This window comes from Grus americana, chromosome 12 (genome assembly GCF_028858705.1).
Source record: "Grus americana isolate bGruAme1 chromosome 12, bGruAme1.mat, whole genome shotgun sequence".
Lineage (NCBI taxonomy): Eukaryota > Metazoa > Chordata > Aves > Gruiformes > Gruidae > Grus > Grus americana.
In genome coordinates, this window is record NC_072863.1 from 10,326,609 (window position 1) to 10,344,229 (window position 17,621).

Sequence of the window (17,621 nt, forward strand, 5' to 3'; positions counted from 1 at the left end):
CCAAGCTGAAATTCTTGTTAGTGTATCCAGAAGGGAAAAGAATTACTATGTGCTATCTTTGATATGGTTAATTATGGTGGAAAAACATGAACACGGAACTGGCCAAAGGCCTATATAAAATGGAAGTCAGCAGTGGAGATCTGCAGGGCATAAAAAAATCAGGCTTTGCCCTATCAGCTGCCAAAGTAATATATTCACTTGTACTGCAAACATACAGGAAATAAACCCAAGAAGAGAAATATCCAGTCGTGGGTATATGTAATAGGTCTCTATCTGACCCCAGAACTATCTGTACTCTGTGCATAGTTAAAAAAAACCCCACCAAACTCACACACAAAAAAACCACCAAAACACAAAGAAAATCCAAACCCCTCAAAACAACCAAGCAAACTGAAACAACAAAAGAATCCCACAAACCAACAACTGACACTTTATTCAGTCACTCTTCAAAAGATGTATTTAATTTGCATAGAAAATGATAGCTGACAAAGGCTTTGTATGTCCTAGACTCCTATTGTCAAAAGACATGCTGTTGACCATTGTTGTCAGCATTGTTCAGCATGTAGTTCAAAAGCTGTTGAAAATTCTATAAAGCTCTATAAAGCTGTTCAATTTTACAGTCCATCAGTGCTCAGTTAAACTTTGAAGACAAGCATCTTCTGTGCTTAAGTAATAAATACAACTTTCTATAACAGAACTATGTAAGTTTGCATGTTTATTAATACTGAGGAACATAGTTGCAAGTAAGATTTTTCTTCCTTTAAGAAACTCTTCTGACTAAAACCTATATGTACACCTAAAAGTCAGATTTTTGAAGGAGAGCCATCCTTATAGTTCCAAAGTTAGTCTCTTACTTTTGTCTGCACTATGTGTTATATCATAAAGATGGAAAGGCTGGCCATATACACAACACACTTACCAGAGTTTTATAGTGATGGATCTTTTTAATTCTAGCTGCATGTTTTTTTCTATTTTTTTTTTTGTACACTTGCTCTGCAGACAATGAAATACGCTTATTTTCTTAAATACCACTTTTATAAATTTCTTCCTTCAATCCCTCCTTCATTTCCTGCACTTTCAGGAAGCGGGACAGCAATGAAGGTAGTGGAAAAAGTGCTGGTCTCAGATAAAAGGATGTGATCAGGCTTTGAAGTTGTAAAGGAAATACTGATTTTTTTTATTTTTTTAATTTAATTTTTTACAATGTCAAGTCAATCTCTCAAAGTGTAAGCAACCTCAAAGTTACATAACAATTGTAAAAGTAACTTTCACAGGTTGCATAATTTCTTCTAACAAATAATGCTTCAGAGTAGCAGTTGTTAAGATTTTTTCACTTGGATCAACTGTTAGATGCAGTCAGAGTTCACATTATAAAAGTATTTAGTTTTAAAATGCTCATATCTTCTCTTCAACATAATGAAGATCTTGACTAGCCTAGGAATTAGATGTTCCTTTTCTGTTTTGTTTCCTTTTTTTCCTTTGATTTTGTAACATTTTTTTCTCAGCAGCTTCACCAGTAGTAAGTAACATCTGAGTGATATCAAGCCATTTAGTTCAAATGAAAACCATACTTATGTTTTAAAGTAATAATTGTGTGTGTTTTGCAGTATAAGTCTTCCAGAAAGAGTTCAAGTGGAAATGAAAATGATGAGGTGAGAAATAGTAATTGTGTAAAATATTTAAGAAAACATTTTATTCATTGGTCTTTTATGAACACCTGCGAGCCACAGTCACAGAAAAGGAGAATATTGGGTAGAGTCCACACAAAAAAATTTTGCATTCCAAAGCCATAGCAGAAATAAGTATTATACTTCTTTACTCAAAAAAAGCCATCAAGATTGTGTACTAGGGAAAAGGAGGACTTGCTTTGATAATAGGAAAGTTAATTCACCTATCAAGCAGAGGTAATGTATAAGTAATATTTGACATAGTGAACAGTGTTTCCTTGACTTACATGATTTTAAATTTAGTTACTGCCACTTTGTCGCATACTTGACAAATGTTGCATGTCCCATGTATTGTTTATTTCATAATTTCATGTTTCTTGTTAAATCATAATTTTCATTTTTATAATTTCATCTCTTTGATTTCTTTTTAGCAAGACAGTGATAATACTAATGTGTCCCCACAGTCTCCTGTGTCGTCTGAGGTACAAGTTTGTGGTTTTGTTATTCACTCATTCAACAAACGTTTCTTTGTGCACGTTATTTGTCATCAGGTTTTCCATGCAGATGTAAAGCTGTTAGTTTCCTTTGAAACTGCAATTAGAAACATTTCTTCATAATAAAAATTCAAAAATAGATAGAAACTAGACACAGCTATTACAACTTGTTTTACCTCTGCAACTATCTGATCTCTCCTAGGTTTCTTCTTTTTGACTGGTGAATAGAAAGGTGCATTGCTTTGTCTCCATTAGCTTTCCTAATGGAAATAAATAGCTAATAAAACAAAAATCAAATTTGCCGTGTTTTGTAGGTGTTCCCTATGTACTAGCCATCCAGAGGATTTTAAGTAAAACTTATGGTTTAGTATTTTATGTATCACAGGGAACCCAAAGGTACTGACGCTTCTTAGAGAGTTTCATCCTTTACAGTTCTGGCTCTTGCCTTTGTGGTGCAGCTTTGCAGCCTCATTCACTGGTGGCTTTGCTTTTTAAGGAATGTCCATGTAGTCCCACTGTGGCTGCACTGCACTACTGAGCTCTGAATAAGGCTTACCAAAGTTTATTAACATTTCCACCTCATGTCAATAGGGAACCTGAGGGAGCAGAATGAGAACATCTCCCACATACAGTGAAATGAGTTGAAATAAGGGTATCTCATGTGCATACCAAATTACTGAGTGCATCTCTCTTATTAGATAGTGAAATGAGAAAAACCTGATCTTCATAATTGAAAGTAAATGTTTCTTAAGAAATATTTTGATGCTAAGTGTTGGGAGGATATTTGCATCTGCTTACAGCTCGCTTGGAACTCTGTTCACAGAATGGTTTGCAGTAGTTGGAAATGGCTTAGAGTAGATTTTAGTTAATCCGATGCTGCTTTTCTTCCTCAGTAAGATAATTTTACCTGCATGTGGTAAGGTTACTTTCATTTCATTTATTTTATACTGTCCCCTTTGAAAGAGTGTGTTACAGTTAAGCAGAAGGATTTGCTTTTCTTAGGCAAGACTAATTTAAACACTATCTTAATGGGAACAAAAGTTAATTCTTTTAATGAATGGAAGAAAATTCACTTTATCTCTTTTAACAGGATTATGAAAGGACAGATAGTAACACTCATGGTCCATTTGGTCTCAAACCAAGGTCAGGTAAGCTGCTGTTCTCTAAGATAGCATGATAGAACAGGTGTTTACTTCCCAGGCTAAAACAGATGGTAAGAATAGCAGATGCATGAATTGAAATGGATGTGAAGAGATGCCACAGTACAGCAGTCCACTCTGTACTTATCATAAACATAGTACTGGAAAAGACATAGCTATTTTGGCAAACGAATTGAAAGTTCTTAAAGTTGTGCAGTGATGTCTTTTTTTTTTAAATTGATTTTTAATTTTTTTCCCCACTGATGTATTTTGTGCATATTTAGTCACTGTCAAAGAACAGGGAAACAGCTTGCAATTGTTCTCGAGACCTGATGGCTGAGGCAGGAGGGTTTCAAGAGAAGTAGATTTTTGTAATTTGTCCTATGAAAGTATACTTTGAGCAGAGCTTTGCCAGGAGTTTTATGGCTTGGTGCACCCTGACTCTTCCAAAACTCTGCCATACCCTAATAAGAAAGTTGTTTTGTCTAAAGCAGACTTTCAGTCCTCTGAAATCTAGGTAGAAATAATACTTTTCTTTTTTTTTTTTTTTTTTTTTTTTGCAGTTACAGTATTCTTTTGTTTGCAAGTGTCTATGTGAATATTGGATGTCAACAGTATAAAAGACAGTTTGGAAAAGCCACTGTGCAATCCTTTTTCCAGTTAATACCACTCTTCTCTGTTTTTAAGGGAACGGTCTTCATGCAAATACATTAAAAAAGAATGATCTCAACTCTTCAGTTTAATTTCATTCAGTCTTTATGGTGGAAAAGCTTGACCTCCTTGATACTAGCTTGTGAGTTCTCAGTGGTAGAGTATGTCTGGCTGAGGTCATGCAAATGGCTTCTTCAGGGCCCGTAAGTGACTTGAGATTTGTAAGCAGTTGCGTGAAACTTCTGTGCCAGAGATAGTGAGGTTAGTTGCATGTACCAGAACATGCCTGGCTGTGATCATTTAGAGGCTTCTGAGTTGTCTACATCCTTGGCTGCAGGAAGGTGCAGATTTGGTAGGAGGAAGCAGGCTTGTTAGGACTTCTCAGCCCATCTTTTCTCAGTGCGGTAGTAAGCTTCCTAGGAGCCACTGCCAGCAGCACCCCTTTCACTCAGTTCTAGGAAGGAGAATGGCATTTTGTTTCTTAGTTACAAGCCAAAATCTAGATACTGTCAGTAACACACATGTGTATTTTTCTGTATACAAACTACATACTGTCATAATGTGTAAAATCAGAGCAGTGACTTCAAGAGTATCTATAAAATCTGTTACTTTTGATTTTTAGATCTCTTGCTAAAATCCAAACTGTTAAACAATATAGAAATTTCTAAAGATGTAAGTATTGATTTCCGCCCCCCCGCCCCCAAAAAGCATCAGGTAAAATACTTAAGGGTACAGTGGTATTGCTACAGAAGAGTTTTTATTTGCCAGTGTTCTATAAAATAATAGAATTGTCATTTGAAGGCTTTCTGACCATGAATTGTAAAGTGAATGTAATTCTTTAAAAAGGAGGTCTTAAACAACAACTCTGAACTTTTAGATGAGACACTTCACATTTTTCAATCACTGTGTCTCTACGTATGCCCACCTAACATATGCACGTATGTGTATATGTATTTTAAATTTTTCATTGTAAATTATACCAGGGAGTTCTGTCTTTTTTTTAGTCTCCGTAAAGACTTTATGCTTGATTAAAAGTAAAACACAATGAAAATACTTTCAAAGTTACACTGCAAGATATACTGGGAAAAGTGCAAATGGTGTTGTATATCTCAAACAGATATTTGAATATTGAAGTCAATTCCGTCTCTGTATTTTCCAGTTATCCATTTGCACTTAAATAAGATGATCTGTGTATTTTATTTGACAGATAAGTTTCATAGACAGTATCTTTGACATCAAGGTACTTAAATGTATTTGTGTTAAAAAGTTCTGCAGCTTTTTTCTCATTTCTATCCTTTGTGGTAGATTTTTAGTCATTACATTTTTTTCAATCTGAATTCTGAAAACTAACTTCACTAATGTTTAATAGCTTTCAGCCGTGCATCTCGCCAGGACTATGGTGCAGTGGATCCTGGATTTACAATGAGGAGGAAAATGGAGCATTTAAGGGAAGAAAGGGAACAAATAAGACAGCTTCGCAATGTATGTACCATTATTTACTATATGGGTGCAGTGCCTTTAGTTAGCTCTGTACCACAATTTAAACTTTTATAATAAAGGCCTGCAAATCATTACAGTTGTACAAGGGCATCTCTGTAGTGATATTTCTTCCCAAGGAATTTCATGTAACAGGTTACTCTGGTACCATTTTTGGTCCAACCAAAATATCAACCTGGAACTAAAATGGTTTTTAGCTGAAAAATGAAGTAAAATGAAAAATGAGTATTTTTTTTTTTTTAGGTTTTTGAGGTTGCTACAATCTCCTCTATGACAAGGTGACCCACTTAGTGGATGAGGGAAAGGCTGTGGATGTAGTCTACCTAGACTTCAGTAAAGCCTTTGACACCATTTTCCACAGCATTCTCCTGGAGAAACTGGCTTGGACAGCCATACTCTTCATTGGGTTAACAACTGGCTGGATGGCCGGCCCCAAAGAGTTGTGGTGAATGGATTTAAATCCAGTTGGCAGCCGGTCACAAGTGGTCATCCCCAGGGCTCAGTATTTGGGCCAGTTCTGTTTAATATCTTTATCAGTGATCTGGACGAGGGGATCGAGTGCACCCTCGGTAAGTCTGCGGGCACCACCAAGTTGTGTTGGAGTGTTGGTCTGCTTGAGGCTCTACAGAGGGATCTGAACCGGCTGGATCGATGGGCCAAGGCCAGCTGTATGAGGTTCAACAAGGCTCAGTGCCGAGTCCTGCACGTGGGTCAACACCACCATGCAACGCTACAGGCTTGGGGAAGAGTGGCTGGAAGGCTGCCTGGTGGAGCAGGACCTGGGGATGTTTGTCGACAGTCAGTTGAATATGAGCCAGCAGTGAGCCCAGGTGGCCAAGAAGGCCAACGGCATCCTGGCTTGTATCAGAAATAGTGTGGCCAGCAGGACAAGGGAAGTGATTGTCCCCCTGAACTTGGCCCTGGTGAGGCCGCACCTCAAGTACAGTGTTCAGTTTTGGGCCTCTTGCTACAAGAAAGACGTTAAGGTGCCAGAACATGTCCAAAGAAGGGCGATGGAACTGGTGAAGGGTCTAGAGAACAAGTCTTACGAGGAGCAGCTGAGGGAACTGGGGTTGTTTAGTCTGGAGAAAAGGAGGCTGAGGGGTGACCTTATCGCTCTCTACAACTACCTGAAAGGGGTTGTAGTGAGGTGGGGGTCAGTCTCTTCTCCCAAGCAACAAGCAATAGGACAAGAGGAAATGGCTTCAAGTTGTGCCAGGGGAAGTTTAGATTGGATAAAAGTGGTTGAGTCACCATCCCTGGAGGTATTTAAAACATGAATAGATGTGGTGCTTAGGGACATAGTTTAGTGGTGGACTTGGCACCGTTAGGTTAACGGTTGGACTTGATGATCTTAAAGGTCTTTTCCTATCAAAACAATTCTATAATTCTATGATTTTAAGTTATGCAGTACTGAATAGGATCTAAATTTCATACTTCCAGTAAGTTGTTTTCTGTATAGTTCTGTTCAGAGATTCACACAGATGCACAGAGTGGTAGGGGTTTGGAAGTGACCTCTGGAGATTGTCTAATCCAACCCCCCTGCTAGAGCAGGATCACCTAGAGCAGGTTGCATAGGATTGCATCCAGGTGGGTTTTGAATATCTCCAGAGGAGACTCCACAACCTCTCGGGGCAGCCTGTTCCAGTGCTCGGTCACCCTCAGAGTAAAGAAGTTTTTTCTCATGTTCAGATGGAACTTCCTTTTTTCCAGTTTGTGCCCGTTGTCCCTTGTCCTGTCACTGGGCACTATTGAGAAGAGTCTAGCCCCTTCCTCTAGACATCCACCCTTTAGATATTTATAAGCGTTGATAAGATCCTCTCTGTCTTCTCTTCTCCAGACTAAACAGACACAGCTCTCTCAGCCTTTCCTCATGAGAGAGATGCTCCAGTCCCCTCATCATCCTTGTAGCCCTCTGCTGGACTCTCTCCAGTAGTTCTTTGTCTTTCTTGAACTTGGGAGCCCGGAACTGCACACAGAACTCCAGATGTGGCCTCACCAGGGCAGAGTAGAGGGGGAGGATAATCTCCCTCGACCTGCTGGCCATGCTCTTCTTAATGCACCCCAGGATACCATTGGCCTTCTTGGCCACGCGGGCACACTGCTGGCACATGAAGAGCTTGTTGTCCACCAGGACTCCCAGGTCCTTCTCCACAGTGCTGCTTCCCAGCAGGTCAGCCCCTAACCTGTACTGGTACTTGGGGGTTTCTTCCCTAGGTGCAGGACCCTGCACTTGCCCTTATTGAATTTCATATGATTCCTCTTCACCCAGTTCTCTAGCCTGTAAAGGTCTTGCTGAATGGCAGCACAGCCTTCTGGTGTGTCAGCCACTCCTCCCAGTTTTGTATCATCAGCAAATTTCCTGAGGTTACACTCTGTCCCCTCGTCCAGGTCATTGATGAATATGTCGAATAAGACTGGACCAAGCACTGACCTCCAACTAGACTCTGCGCCGCTTATCACAACCCTAATCTCAACATGCTTAACAGTTTTATAGTTAACTGTAAATCATAGCAGCTCTGCTTTCCAAGGCAGTGCTAATTTGGGGTGTGACTTCTATGAAGGCTGTTTGTCTTGTCTGATTCACTTCCTGAGCAGTGAAGGCTTGTTGCTGGGGTGGGAAAAAACATCCCAGGATTCCCTTCTTTGTTTAGCAACACCAGTATGGGCACTTCTTGGCTTGCCCTTTCCTCAGCTATTTAACTGTCATCTGCATGAGTGAAATAGCCATGCCCAAAGTGGTTGTGTTCCCCTCTTATTTCCCCCTCTCCTCCTTCTCCTGGTAAAATTGTGTATGATTTCAACCCACAAATTGTGCACACTAACAGCTAATGAGGTATTCAGCCTAACATTTCTATCCTTAAATTCTGTGCTTTCCTATTACGAGTAGTGAGTTTATTGTATGGCCTTGAGAGCTATGTATCACAGTAGCTGTTGGCTGAATGTCTTTCTCAGTGTATGTAGTTGTGTCACGAAGGAAGAAAAACCACAAAACAAACAAACAAAAACCCAAGCAAAGGGTATGTAAGATTAATGATAAAGAGAAAAGGATATTTGTACTCAGTAAAGTGTGAGTTGACTCCATTTACTTCATTTTAGTATTAAAATGTCCCTTTTAAAGTGAATGCTTTAAAATACTCTAGATTTAAAATTAAAAATTAGCTAATGTTGAAAGTAACTTCTGGACTTTTTAATAGAATCTTGAATCAAGGTTAAAAGTAATTTTACCAGACGACATTGGAGCAGCATTGATGGATGGAGTAGTTCTTTGCCATTTAGCCAATCACATAAGACCACGTTCTGTTGCCAGCATTCACGTACCATCGCCAGCAGTGGTAAGTCATTTATCTCACTTTTGTTGCATCTTATGTGAAAACAAGCTTTTGAAGTTCAATACTGAAACATCATGAATCATGTTTACCATATTAATTGGCTACATTCCTCACTTTGATTTTTCTGTAAGAAGCATTAAACAAGGCTCAGAAGTTTAGTTTAAGAGCTATTTTCATATACTGAGTCTTCATAGAATTTGGTTTTTGTTTTAGCAACTGTTACTGAATTTGCATCAGAAATATACAATCCTTCATGAATGTATGATGAAGATCTAACATCCTGTCTTTACAGCCTAAACTCAGTATGGCAAAGTGCCGAAGAAATGTTGAAAACTTTCTTGATGCTTGTAAAAAACTGGGCGTTCCACAGGTATACTAATAGCTTTATTGACTTAATTAATAACCACAGAAAATGTCAGCCAATACTGAAGTGGGGTTTTGGGAGGGGCCTAATTCAGGAAGCAATAGTGATTATAACACTGACCAGGCAACTTGAAGATATGAAAAGAAGTCCCATTTCTGGCCGGTGGCATGAACTTGAGGAAGCCATTTTATGGGTTTCTAGTCGGTTCCTTACGGTAAAAATAATACTGATATACTTGTAAAATAATCATCTAAACAAAAGAACTGATGCGAGAGGATGATGTTGTAATATTTGAAAGCATTGAGTTTAGCAAGTCACTTTGGCATGAATTTCAGTGTCTGCCTAGGAAAAATCCTGCAATTACAGAGATATGTAGCCTAACTGATTAGTTATCTTTTTTTAGCACAGCTGTAGTTGCAGCCCATTATTCATGCTTCTGTTGCCCAGGTTCATCCTCTTACTTCTCTGTATGAGAGAAAACCCTAAAGATCAAATCATTTCCTGCATATTACAAGAGACAGAAAATTCCCTTGACCCTTTCTAGTGGAAAACTCATTCATGGATTTAGAAGCCTGGGTTAATACTCTGCCACAGTTTCTATCTAGTGTGGATCCACAGGCCGTTCAGAAGTTAGAGATGCTGAGATTTACCTCCTGAATTACATGTAACACCAGATAGCAGTTGGAAAAAGCATCCAGCTTGTGCTGAATTTTGAAACGGAAAGATTATTTTCTTGGGGAATGGCTTATTACTGAGGACCCAGTCTATCTGCACTTCCAAGTTTTCCCAAGGGAAAAATTGGTAATAAGCTTCCAAAACAAGGGAAGGGGGAAGTAGGGCACTGAGCCAACAGTCCCCATCAGCCTGTTTTTCTTGCTCTCCTTATGGAAAAAAAACCCAGTCTCTTTGGCTTTATGAAATTAGCAGTCCTTTATGTATCTTCTGAAGTTGTCATAGTTTAATACTTGAAACTTAGATATAACTAGTTTCTGACTGTTCTGTTACTGTAGAGAGCCACATGCGAAATTTAAGGCCAAAGACATTTTCTGTGCAAGTGTCTTGTAGTAATGTATGTGTGACTTCAGAGAGAACGTGTTTGTTACCCACCTTGGGGGAGAAAAATGAATAAAGCTTGATACATGTACTGCTTCATTTTGCAGGAGAGACTTTGCTTGCCTCATCACATTCTGGAGGAAAGGGGTCTGGTGAAGGTTGGCCTCACAGTTCAAGCTCTGCTTGAATTGCCAGTGTTGAAAGTATCTCAGCTTTCCTCCATGTGACACGACTTCTTGGAAACTAGACGACTTACCATTCGATCTGTTGATTTGGATTGCTCTGAGGCAGTTCTGCTTCCTACACAGGAACATCCAAGCCATCAAAAACTAGTATCTGTCTAGATGCTGTAGAGAGCCTTACTTTGGAGTTGTATGTGAAAACCTTGAAGTCAGCTGACAGTTAAAAGAACATTTTTTTTTTTTGTAATTGAATGCACAAAGAGATTGTGGTAGCATCAGGTTCTCTTTCCAGTTAATTTAAGTTAAAAGCTGCCATTTAACATCTCACAGTGTTACAGGTAAATGTTGGGTTTCTTTTTCTACATTGAAAATGTTGTTTGAATTATTTTGAAATATAAAGCACGCGCCCCCCCCTTCAGTCTTTCAAGTCAATCATTTGATTTAAAGGTAAGAAAAAAATGTAGCGATGGTATGATGGTAAAAATGCGAGCGACTGATCACTTGTAATCCACTTTCACTCTCTCAGAAAGCTTAATATTTGCGTTCTTTATTTTTTGCACTCCTGATTGTAACTTACACACTTCTAACATTGCCAGTATTTAGTCTGAGTGTATGGTGATTATACAAAACAGTATACAGTGGGAAAAGGACACATTTTACTGAGTTTTTTCCAGTCTTCTAGGTTGGCGCCAAATATTTTTCAGTTGTACTGTAGATTGTTTACATGTGAAGTGCCTGTGTAATTGATAACTCTTAATAGTCTTAAACATTTTTGAAATTTCTTTGTTTAAAATAGATAAAATGGAAATTTTTAAATATTTTAATAGTTTTTTGTAAAATCAGTACGTGAAGATTTAAGTAATACTTCACATTTTTGATGTTGGGTGTTTTAAGTTTGTTGCACAATTTAATTGGTTATTTTGTTGTCTAATAATTAGAAAATGCTGTAAATACTTTTTATTTATGATATTTAATTTGATAATACCTAATCACTTTTGGTTTAATGTATTGTTGGACAAAAAAAAGTTGTCTACTTTTCTTTGTTTGGGACAAACAAATATACACGGTGAGTAAAGACATGAGGACTAGTGATGCATACAGAGTAATTTAGGACATTTTGATAAAACTGCCAAAATCTCAGGTTTACGCTGTGACTTTCAGGATTTTGTGTAATCTTTCAGGATTTTGTGTAATATTGCTCCTGATCTCACATTACATTTTTACAACAGGTATATCCATAATTTAGTTGAGAAATATCAGTGTTTATCTTTTTAGTGTTTATGGAATTTATTGTGTAACTTACACAAGTGTGGCATAGCACACAAATCAGTTTGTACAAATGTCACTGTGCTGAGACATTAGACTTCTCTTCATAAATGTGAAAAAGAAAAATTTCCACTGTGGTGGTTTTTTGAAACTTCTGAGTTTATGTATTTGTTTGCTTCTGCACAAATTCTCGGTCTTTTGAGAACATTCTGAAACCATACACAGTTGAGTTCTTCTCCAAACAAGTTGCAAATAATTTTAGTAATAAATCTGTTTGCATTAGTTTGTTCTTCATGAATAGGTAGCTTAATTAAAAAAAAAAAAAGTTCTGACTGTCACAGATTATTCTACTTCAGGCTAAGTTAATTTCAATTGAAGGATGTTTGCCAAGTGTGTAACAAGATTTGATTCTGTTCTTCCCAATTGATCAAGACCCCATGTAATATAATTCATAAAAGAATGAGGGAGGGGCATCATTTGCTCCTTACTTCGTTTGCAATAGTCCTTAAAATCAATAGCTGAGAGGAAAAATAACCTTTTTCTGATTACAAGATTTTAAAAGGTACATTATTTTTAAATCCCTTGAAATAAGCTGATTCATGTGTAATAGTTAAAAATCACTATTAACACAGCTCATGAAGAGGCTGGTGTAAAACTTAATTTGCAAAGTCCTAGATATAACTCTTAAGTTACATAAATACTTGTTTAGGAACACTAGATTGCTGTGACCTTTCAAATATGGTATTTCAAATCTCTCTCTTTTTTAAATCATTCACATAATACTCAATTTTAACTTCAATCTCTGTTTTTCATTAAAGGCAGTATCTCAAAAGTCATGCTAAGACTAAAAAAGTAATATAATTCATGAAGCAAAATGCTTATTGTCTGCTACATCTGAAGAACACAACCATTCAAAAAGAATGTCATTGTCTTTCAATTCCTTGCTATGGTATTTGACAACAACGAAGTTCTGTTTCAGTATGTTAGCTATAGAATTGCACACTGTAAACTGTCACTTTCAGTTATCTGGCTTAAACTCATCTACACTACTATTTCATTATCATATTTAAATATGTTTTCTGATCTTAAGATAACTTTTTTCCTACTAGAACTAAACTTACAAAGTTACATCACAGGGTAAACATTAAGAATTCCTGTGATGTAGTATGCCAGATGCTTACAATTTTTTTAAGCTTAGCTTATTTCATAAGTAACTTGAAAACTGGATGTGAAATTAATGTACTTATTTTAAACTGTATCTCTGAAGTTGAAAACTACTAAAATAACTTTTTTTTTTAGTGCTCTGGAGTTCTTCCCCACAAACTTGCTAGAAACAGTTGTGCTTTTCCATTCATTGGAAATTACTATGGCCTTCTTCATGCTTATGGGGAATGATAATCATGATTCTTCCAGGGCTTCCTTTTTAGCATTGCAAAGATTCAGACCTTCATGTATCCTTAGGTCCACTGTGCCTGGATTAATCTTTTCTCATCTTTCTTTAGCTGCTTTTACAAATAATAATAATCTAAAGCCTTGCTAAAATTGGCTGTTCCCATTGTGATTTTTTTAGGAGCAACTGCAAAAAAGATGCTAAAAAAGTTTTGAAATTTAAGTTTTCATTTTATAGGAGCCTGTGGAAATTGTTGCTGTCTTCCTTGTACAAGGATTTGCCTACTCTCCCCTTTTTCCCTTTTCATTTGATTCCCAGCATCATCTTAGTTATTTTTGTTTCTTCACAGATCTAGTGACTTCCCATTTTCATTATGGCATGCCGCTTTCCTCCTTCCTATTTACTTTTTAAAAACAAATTGCTCCAGTGGCATTGGTGAATTACTGTGATTCCAGAATCCTTGCTACCAACATCTATTATGTTGGAGATACCCTTTTCCTATTTTGTTTATGATGCGATGTCATCACTTGATACTTGGTATAGCTGATAGGATGGTTAAAAACAGAGGCCTGCAGAATTCCTATTATGGCCACTCAGTTTTTACTTTGGATGTGAAGAAAAGTTAGCGTTAAAAGCTTTAGTTTTTCTAATAAATTTGAGTTAACTAGGGTGCTTTTGTTATTGTGAATGCTGTATAAAGTTACTGCGTTAATGTGGTACGAACTGTAAATCAGAGTTGCATCAACATACTGACAGGGCTTCTGGCCTTGTTTATTTTTTCTGGTTTTTATGTCATTGGATGCAGTATGTCGCACACGAATGATCTTTCGTTTAAGCAATAATGTCCCAGATCTTGTGAGATCTTAAAGTAGTGGCATTAAAGTAATTGTTGTAAAGTGTGACTTCCCACACAGTATCTCAGAAATGCTTCACTTCCATTATATAATACTGCTAATCCATTGTGCTAGCTGGGGCACTGCTGGGCATGCAGAAAAGCATCTATACCCCTGTATCGAGAGGCCTTCCAGAATATGACCAGGAACTGAAATTATCATAAAATATGGAGGAATACATTTGAAACAAATGTGACATCATAAGAATTTCTGGGTAAAATCTGATCTTAACTGAAGTCAATGCAAGTTTTGCTCTTGACTTCAGTAAAGATTTCACCTTTTTATTTCATGGAACACCTGACCATAGCAACTATGGCTTAAAGTTGTTTGACACTAGCAAAGCTTTACTGTCAAATTCTTGAGTAAAAATAGCGATCTCTGGTAAGTCAAAGGAAGCTGTAAAATATTACACTGATTCCTTTATTTAATACAAATTTTCTGATATGTCATAGGAAAAATTACTCTGAAGCACAGCTTTCATACTATGGGAGGGTATGTCACCTCAATAAAATTACAGGTTAAGGACTACCATCAGTTACATACTGCGCTAGAAACTTTATTACAGATATCTTACTGTTTAGTTGCAGTCTTCTCAGATTTTGACATAAATCTGTAGCCAAATTGAAACAAAAAATGAAAAGGCATCTATTTTCACTAAAACTGAATTTCCATGTGTCTTCTCAGTATTGAAGAGAAGGACAAAGGTCTGGCACTTCTTCCTTCTGCTGATTTCTTAAATGCTTGTATGAAAGGTAGCTGTTGTCTATAATACAGCTGCAGTCTGCCAGTTTGTCTGTATACCAATGCAGAGGTAAAGCACGTTAATAATTCAGCTGATTTCAACTGAAAGAAACTTGTGGGAGTTTTTAGCACTTTCTGCAGATAGATGATCTTGCATTGGTAAATCAAATTTCTCTTTCAAGAGGTTTGTCAAATAAACAGTGACCTCTACTTGAAAAACAAAAGCAAATAAACGAAATAGCACCCCAACACACACAAAACTGGTGAAATGTGTCCTGTTTACAGGTGACTGTCTTTAGAATTTAAAAAAAGTGAATGAGAAAGGCAAAGTTCAAGGAGAGGGTGCTCTGAGTTGATTTCACGTTGAATCACTTCACAATGAAAAGCCTTTAGATTTAGTAGAGAAAGAAATAGATATTTTGTAGCCGCTTCATGCTGAGGGAGGCAGATCCTTATGTACATGGCGCTTTCCATAGAGGTTATAATAACAAATTTGGCATCTTTGTTTTCTCAAAGGCTGTCTGTTTTGCATAGCTTTATCCCAGTGCTGCAGAAAGCATTGCTGAGTGTGTAGAGAACATTGCCCATTCCAAGCCCTGGGTAGGGTACCTGGCTGGTGCCGCTTGCACTGCCCTCTGGCTTGGTAATGAGACTGGCTTGTGCGGTACAACTTTAGAAGGACACACCTCCTTGCTTCATGCTGCTGCTGCCTCCTGCATAGGCTGCAGAATTCTTTTAAATAGATGTTTGCAATCTAAATAAAAACACTAAGGAAAGCAATTATTTGAGAGTAATAGGTAAGTAGATGTTTACCAATATTTAACTTCCACCAGCAAAGGATGATGTAGCGAGACAGAGGAAGCTTGCTCTAGTAAATACAGAACTTCAGTGACTGAAAATTGTACCATGACTCTTAACAGGTTAGTGTGCCACTTATCCTTCCATGTGAGTGAATCAAAACAGCAATACTGTTTCTTGTTCCATACGCAACACGCTGTGGGTTATACAAATGGAGGGAAAGGCAAACTGTATTTTTTAATCAGGAATTTTATGGCACAGATCTTCTTGGTAAAATAAATGTGAAGGTAAAAAATTTTCTTCCTGTGAAGAAAATTTCTGCTGACCTTGACTGTTAAAATGGAGAACATATGTGATTAACTGAATTTTAATTTAAACTTGCCACCACAGAGGAGCGCTTCTGGCTCCTGTGTTTCTTATGTAATGAAATGCTGCTTTGCTTTATTTGTGTTCAAGTATTTCACAGTACAGTTCTAACCACGTATTATCTTAAAATTGTGGTATTGCAGTACCAATACTACAATTTTTGACTTTTTCTTCTTTTAACATGGGAGGCAAAATTGCTATAATCGCTCTGTTTCTATAGAAGCAGTACAAGTTGTTATAAAAATGACATAATCAGTCATTTTTAGTTCAAATGTTTTATAGACATCTACATTTTCAAAGAAAATTTTTTAATGTGGTTTTTCCAGACACATTTTAGAATCCTAATCTTTAAACAAACAAACCCAAAAAGTGTCTCCAGGACTACTGTAGTATCTTGGCAAATATTAAAGGAGAAGAATAGATCAAACTGACAGAAAATTAATTGCTTTGGGAAACTTTCTATTTTGGCAGTATTAGGTTTACGCTTGGACTCGATTATCTTAAGGGTCTTTTCCAACCTAAATGATTCTATGACTTCAGTGAAACCAGAATTTCCCTCAATAGTTTGGTAACTGGGCTACAACACGCAGTCCTTTAAAATGAATTCTTGGCACTAATAAGGATTTCCTCACTACTTTCAATATTGTGTGAAATAAGGCAAATTAACTTTTTTCCCCACGATAGTTTTATGAAGACAGATTGTGAACTAGAGAATATTTGGAAACTTTTTGTTTCATTTTTAAATACGAGTGAACTGGTGAAATCTTTCCAGAATTGCTATATTTGTTTAGGATTTGGTCATGCCATTCCTGGCATGGGAACTCCCATTGTTCAGTATCAATACGCTTTCTGGAGCATGTGCAAGATGGTGCTCTTAACATGCAAATGTTAACACAGTTGTGTTTACTGAATCATTGTGTCACATCAAGCATTGCTGCAACTGTGGGAATTCCCGGCTGCAATTGTTCATGTCTCTTGCACCAGCAGGTAATGCAAGGCTTTGATTCCCATGAGGGATGCACACCACATTGCAAGAGAGTGGTTTGGTGGATTACATTGGGAATAATGTGAATACTTCTATGTAATGTCTAGAACAAGGAAAATGTGGTTGCTTTATGATTATCATTCAGTTGGTATTCAGTTATTTTATTTTGTAACTTGTGATTATAAAACTCAGAAAACACAATGTAATCAAACAATATGTAAATGTGTGCAGGATGTGACAGAAGTAGGTCTGAGGCACAGTTGCAGAGTGATCACTTAAAAATGGATGTTTAAATAGTGTATATACTTGCAACTTCTTTGATAGTGCATTTTAATTCATTTTGCATTTCATATTCTTGTAGAGTGCATCTTTCACACCTCTGATTGTCTACTTGTACAATATTGCATGAAGTCTTTTTTCAGGACTTCCATTATTGCTGGAGCTTCCAACATACATGTTTCTTTTGGAAAATGTTCCTAGTGTTATTTTTTTGTAAATAGTTTTTTGTATTAAATTTGCATGGATAAAACCCACATTTCCAAAACCAGTGTACATACTATGTGTATAAAATACAAACTGTTTCATAACTTTCATGTAGTCAATTTGATTTCACTTCAGTTTTATATATTCTTAGTAAATAATGAGAATTTGTTATATGTTCTTTCAAATGTCTGTGTTCCCATTTTGACAGACAAGTGACCTGCCTCATTACATATCAGGAAATATGTTCTTTTATAGTGACAAACAAAAGAAACGTTAACTCTTATTCCAGGGAAATACAGGACACTTTTACATATAAAGTA

The 17,621-nt window shown here is 37.0% G+C and overlaps 1 protein-coding gene across 5 annotated transcripts in view; it reads left to right on the forward strand.

Annotated features, from left to right (window-relative positions):
- The window catches only part of LRCH2 (leucine rich repeats and calponin homology domain containing 2), a 55,023-nt gene extending 37,618 nt beyond the window's left edge, over positions 1 to 17,405 (forward strand). For 3 of the 5 annotated variants that reach the window (XM_054839522.1, XM_054839524.1, XM_054839526.1), the window contains 7 exons: positions 1,608 to 1,652; positions 2,099 to 2,149; positions 3,252 to 3,309; positions 5,321 to 5,433; positions 8,646 to 8,783; positions 9,073 to 9,150; positions 10,305 to 17,405. In XM_054839522.1, coding sequence (XP_054695497.1) covers positions 1,608 to 1,652; positions 2,099 to 2,149; positions 3,252 to 3,309; positions 5,321 to 5,433; positions 8,646 to 8,783; positions 9,073 to 9,150; positions 10,305 to 10,424 — 603 coding nt within the window. In that variant the 3' untranslated portion in view covers positions 10,425 to 17,405. The remainder of the gene's footprint in view (positions 1 to 1,607; positions 1,653 to 2,098; positions 2,150 to 3,251; positions 3,310 to 5,320; positions 5,434 to 8,645; positions 8,784 to 9,072; positions 9,151 to 10,304) is intronic. The other 2 variants (XM_054839523.1, XM_054839525.1) reach the window with 1 other exon arrangement.
- Positions 17,406 to 17,621: the final 216 nt, after the last annotated feature.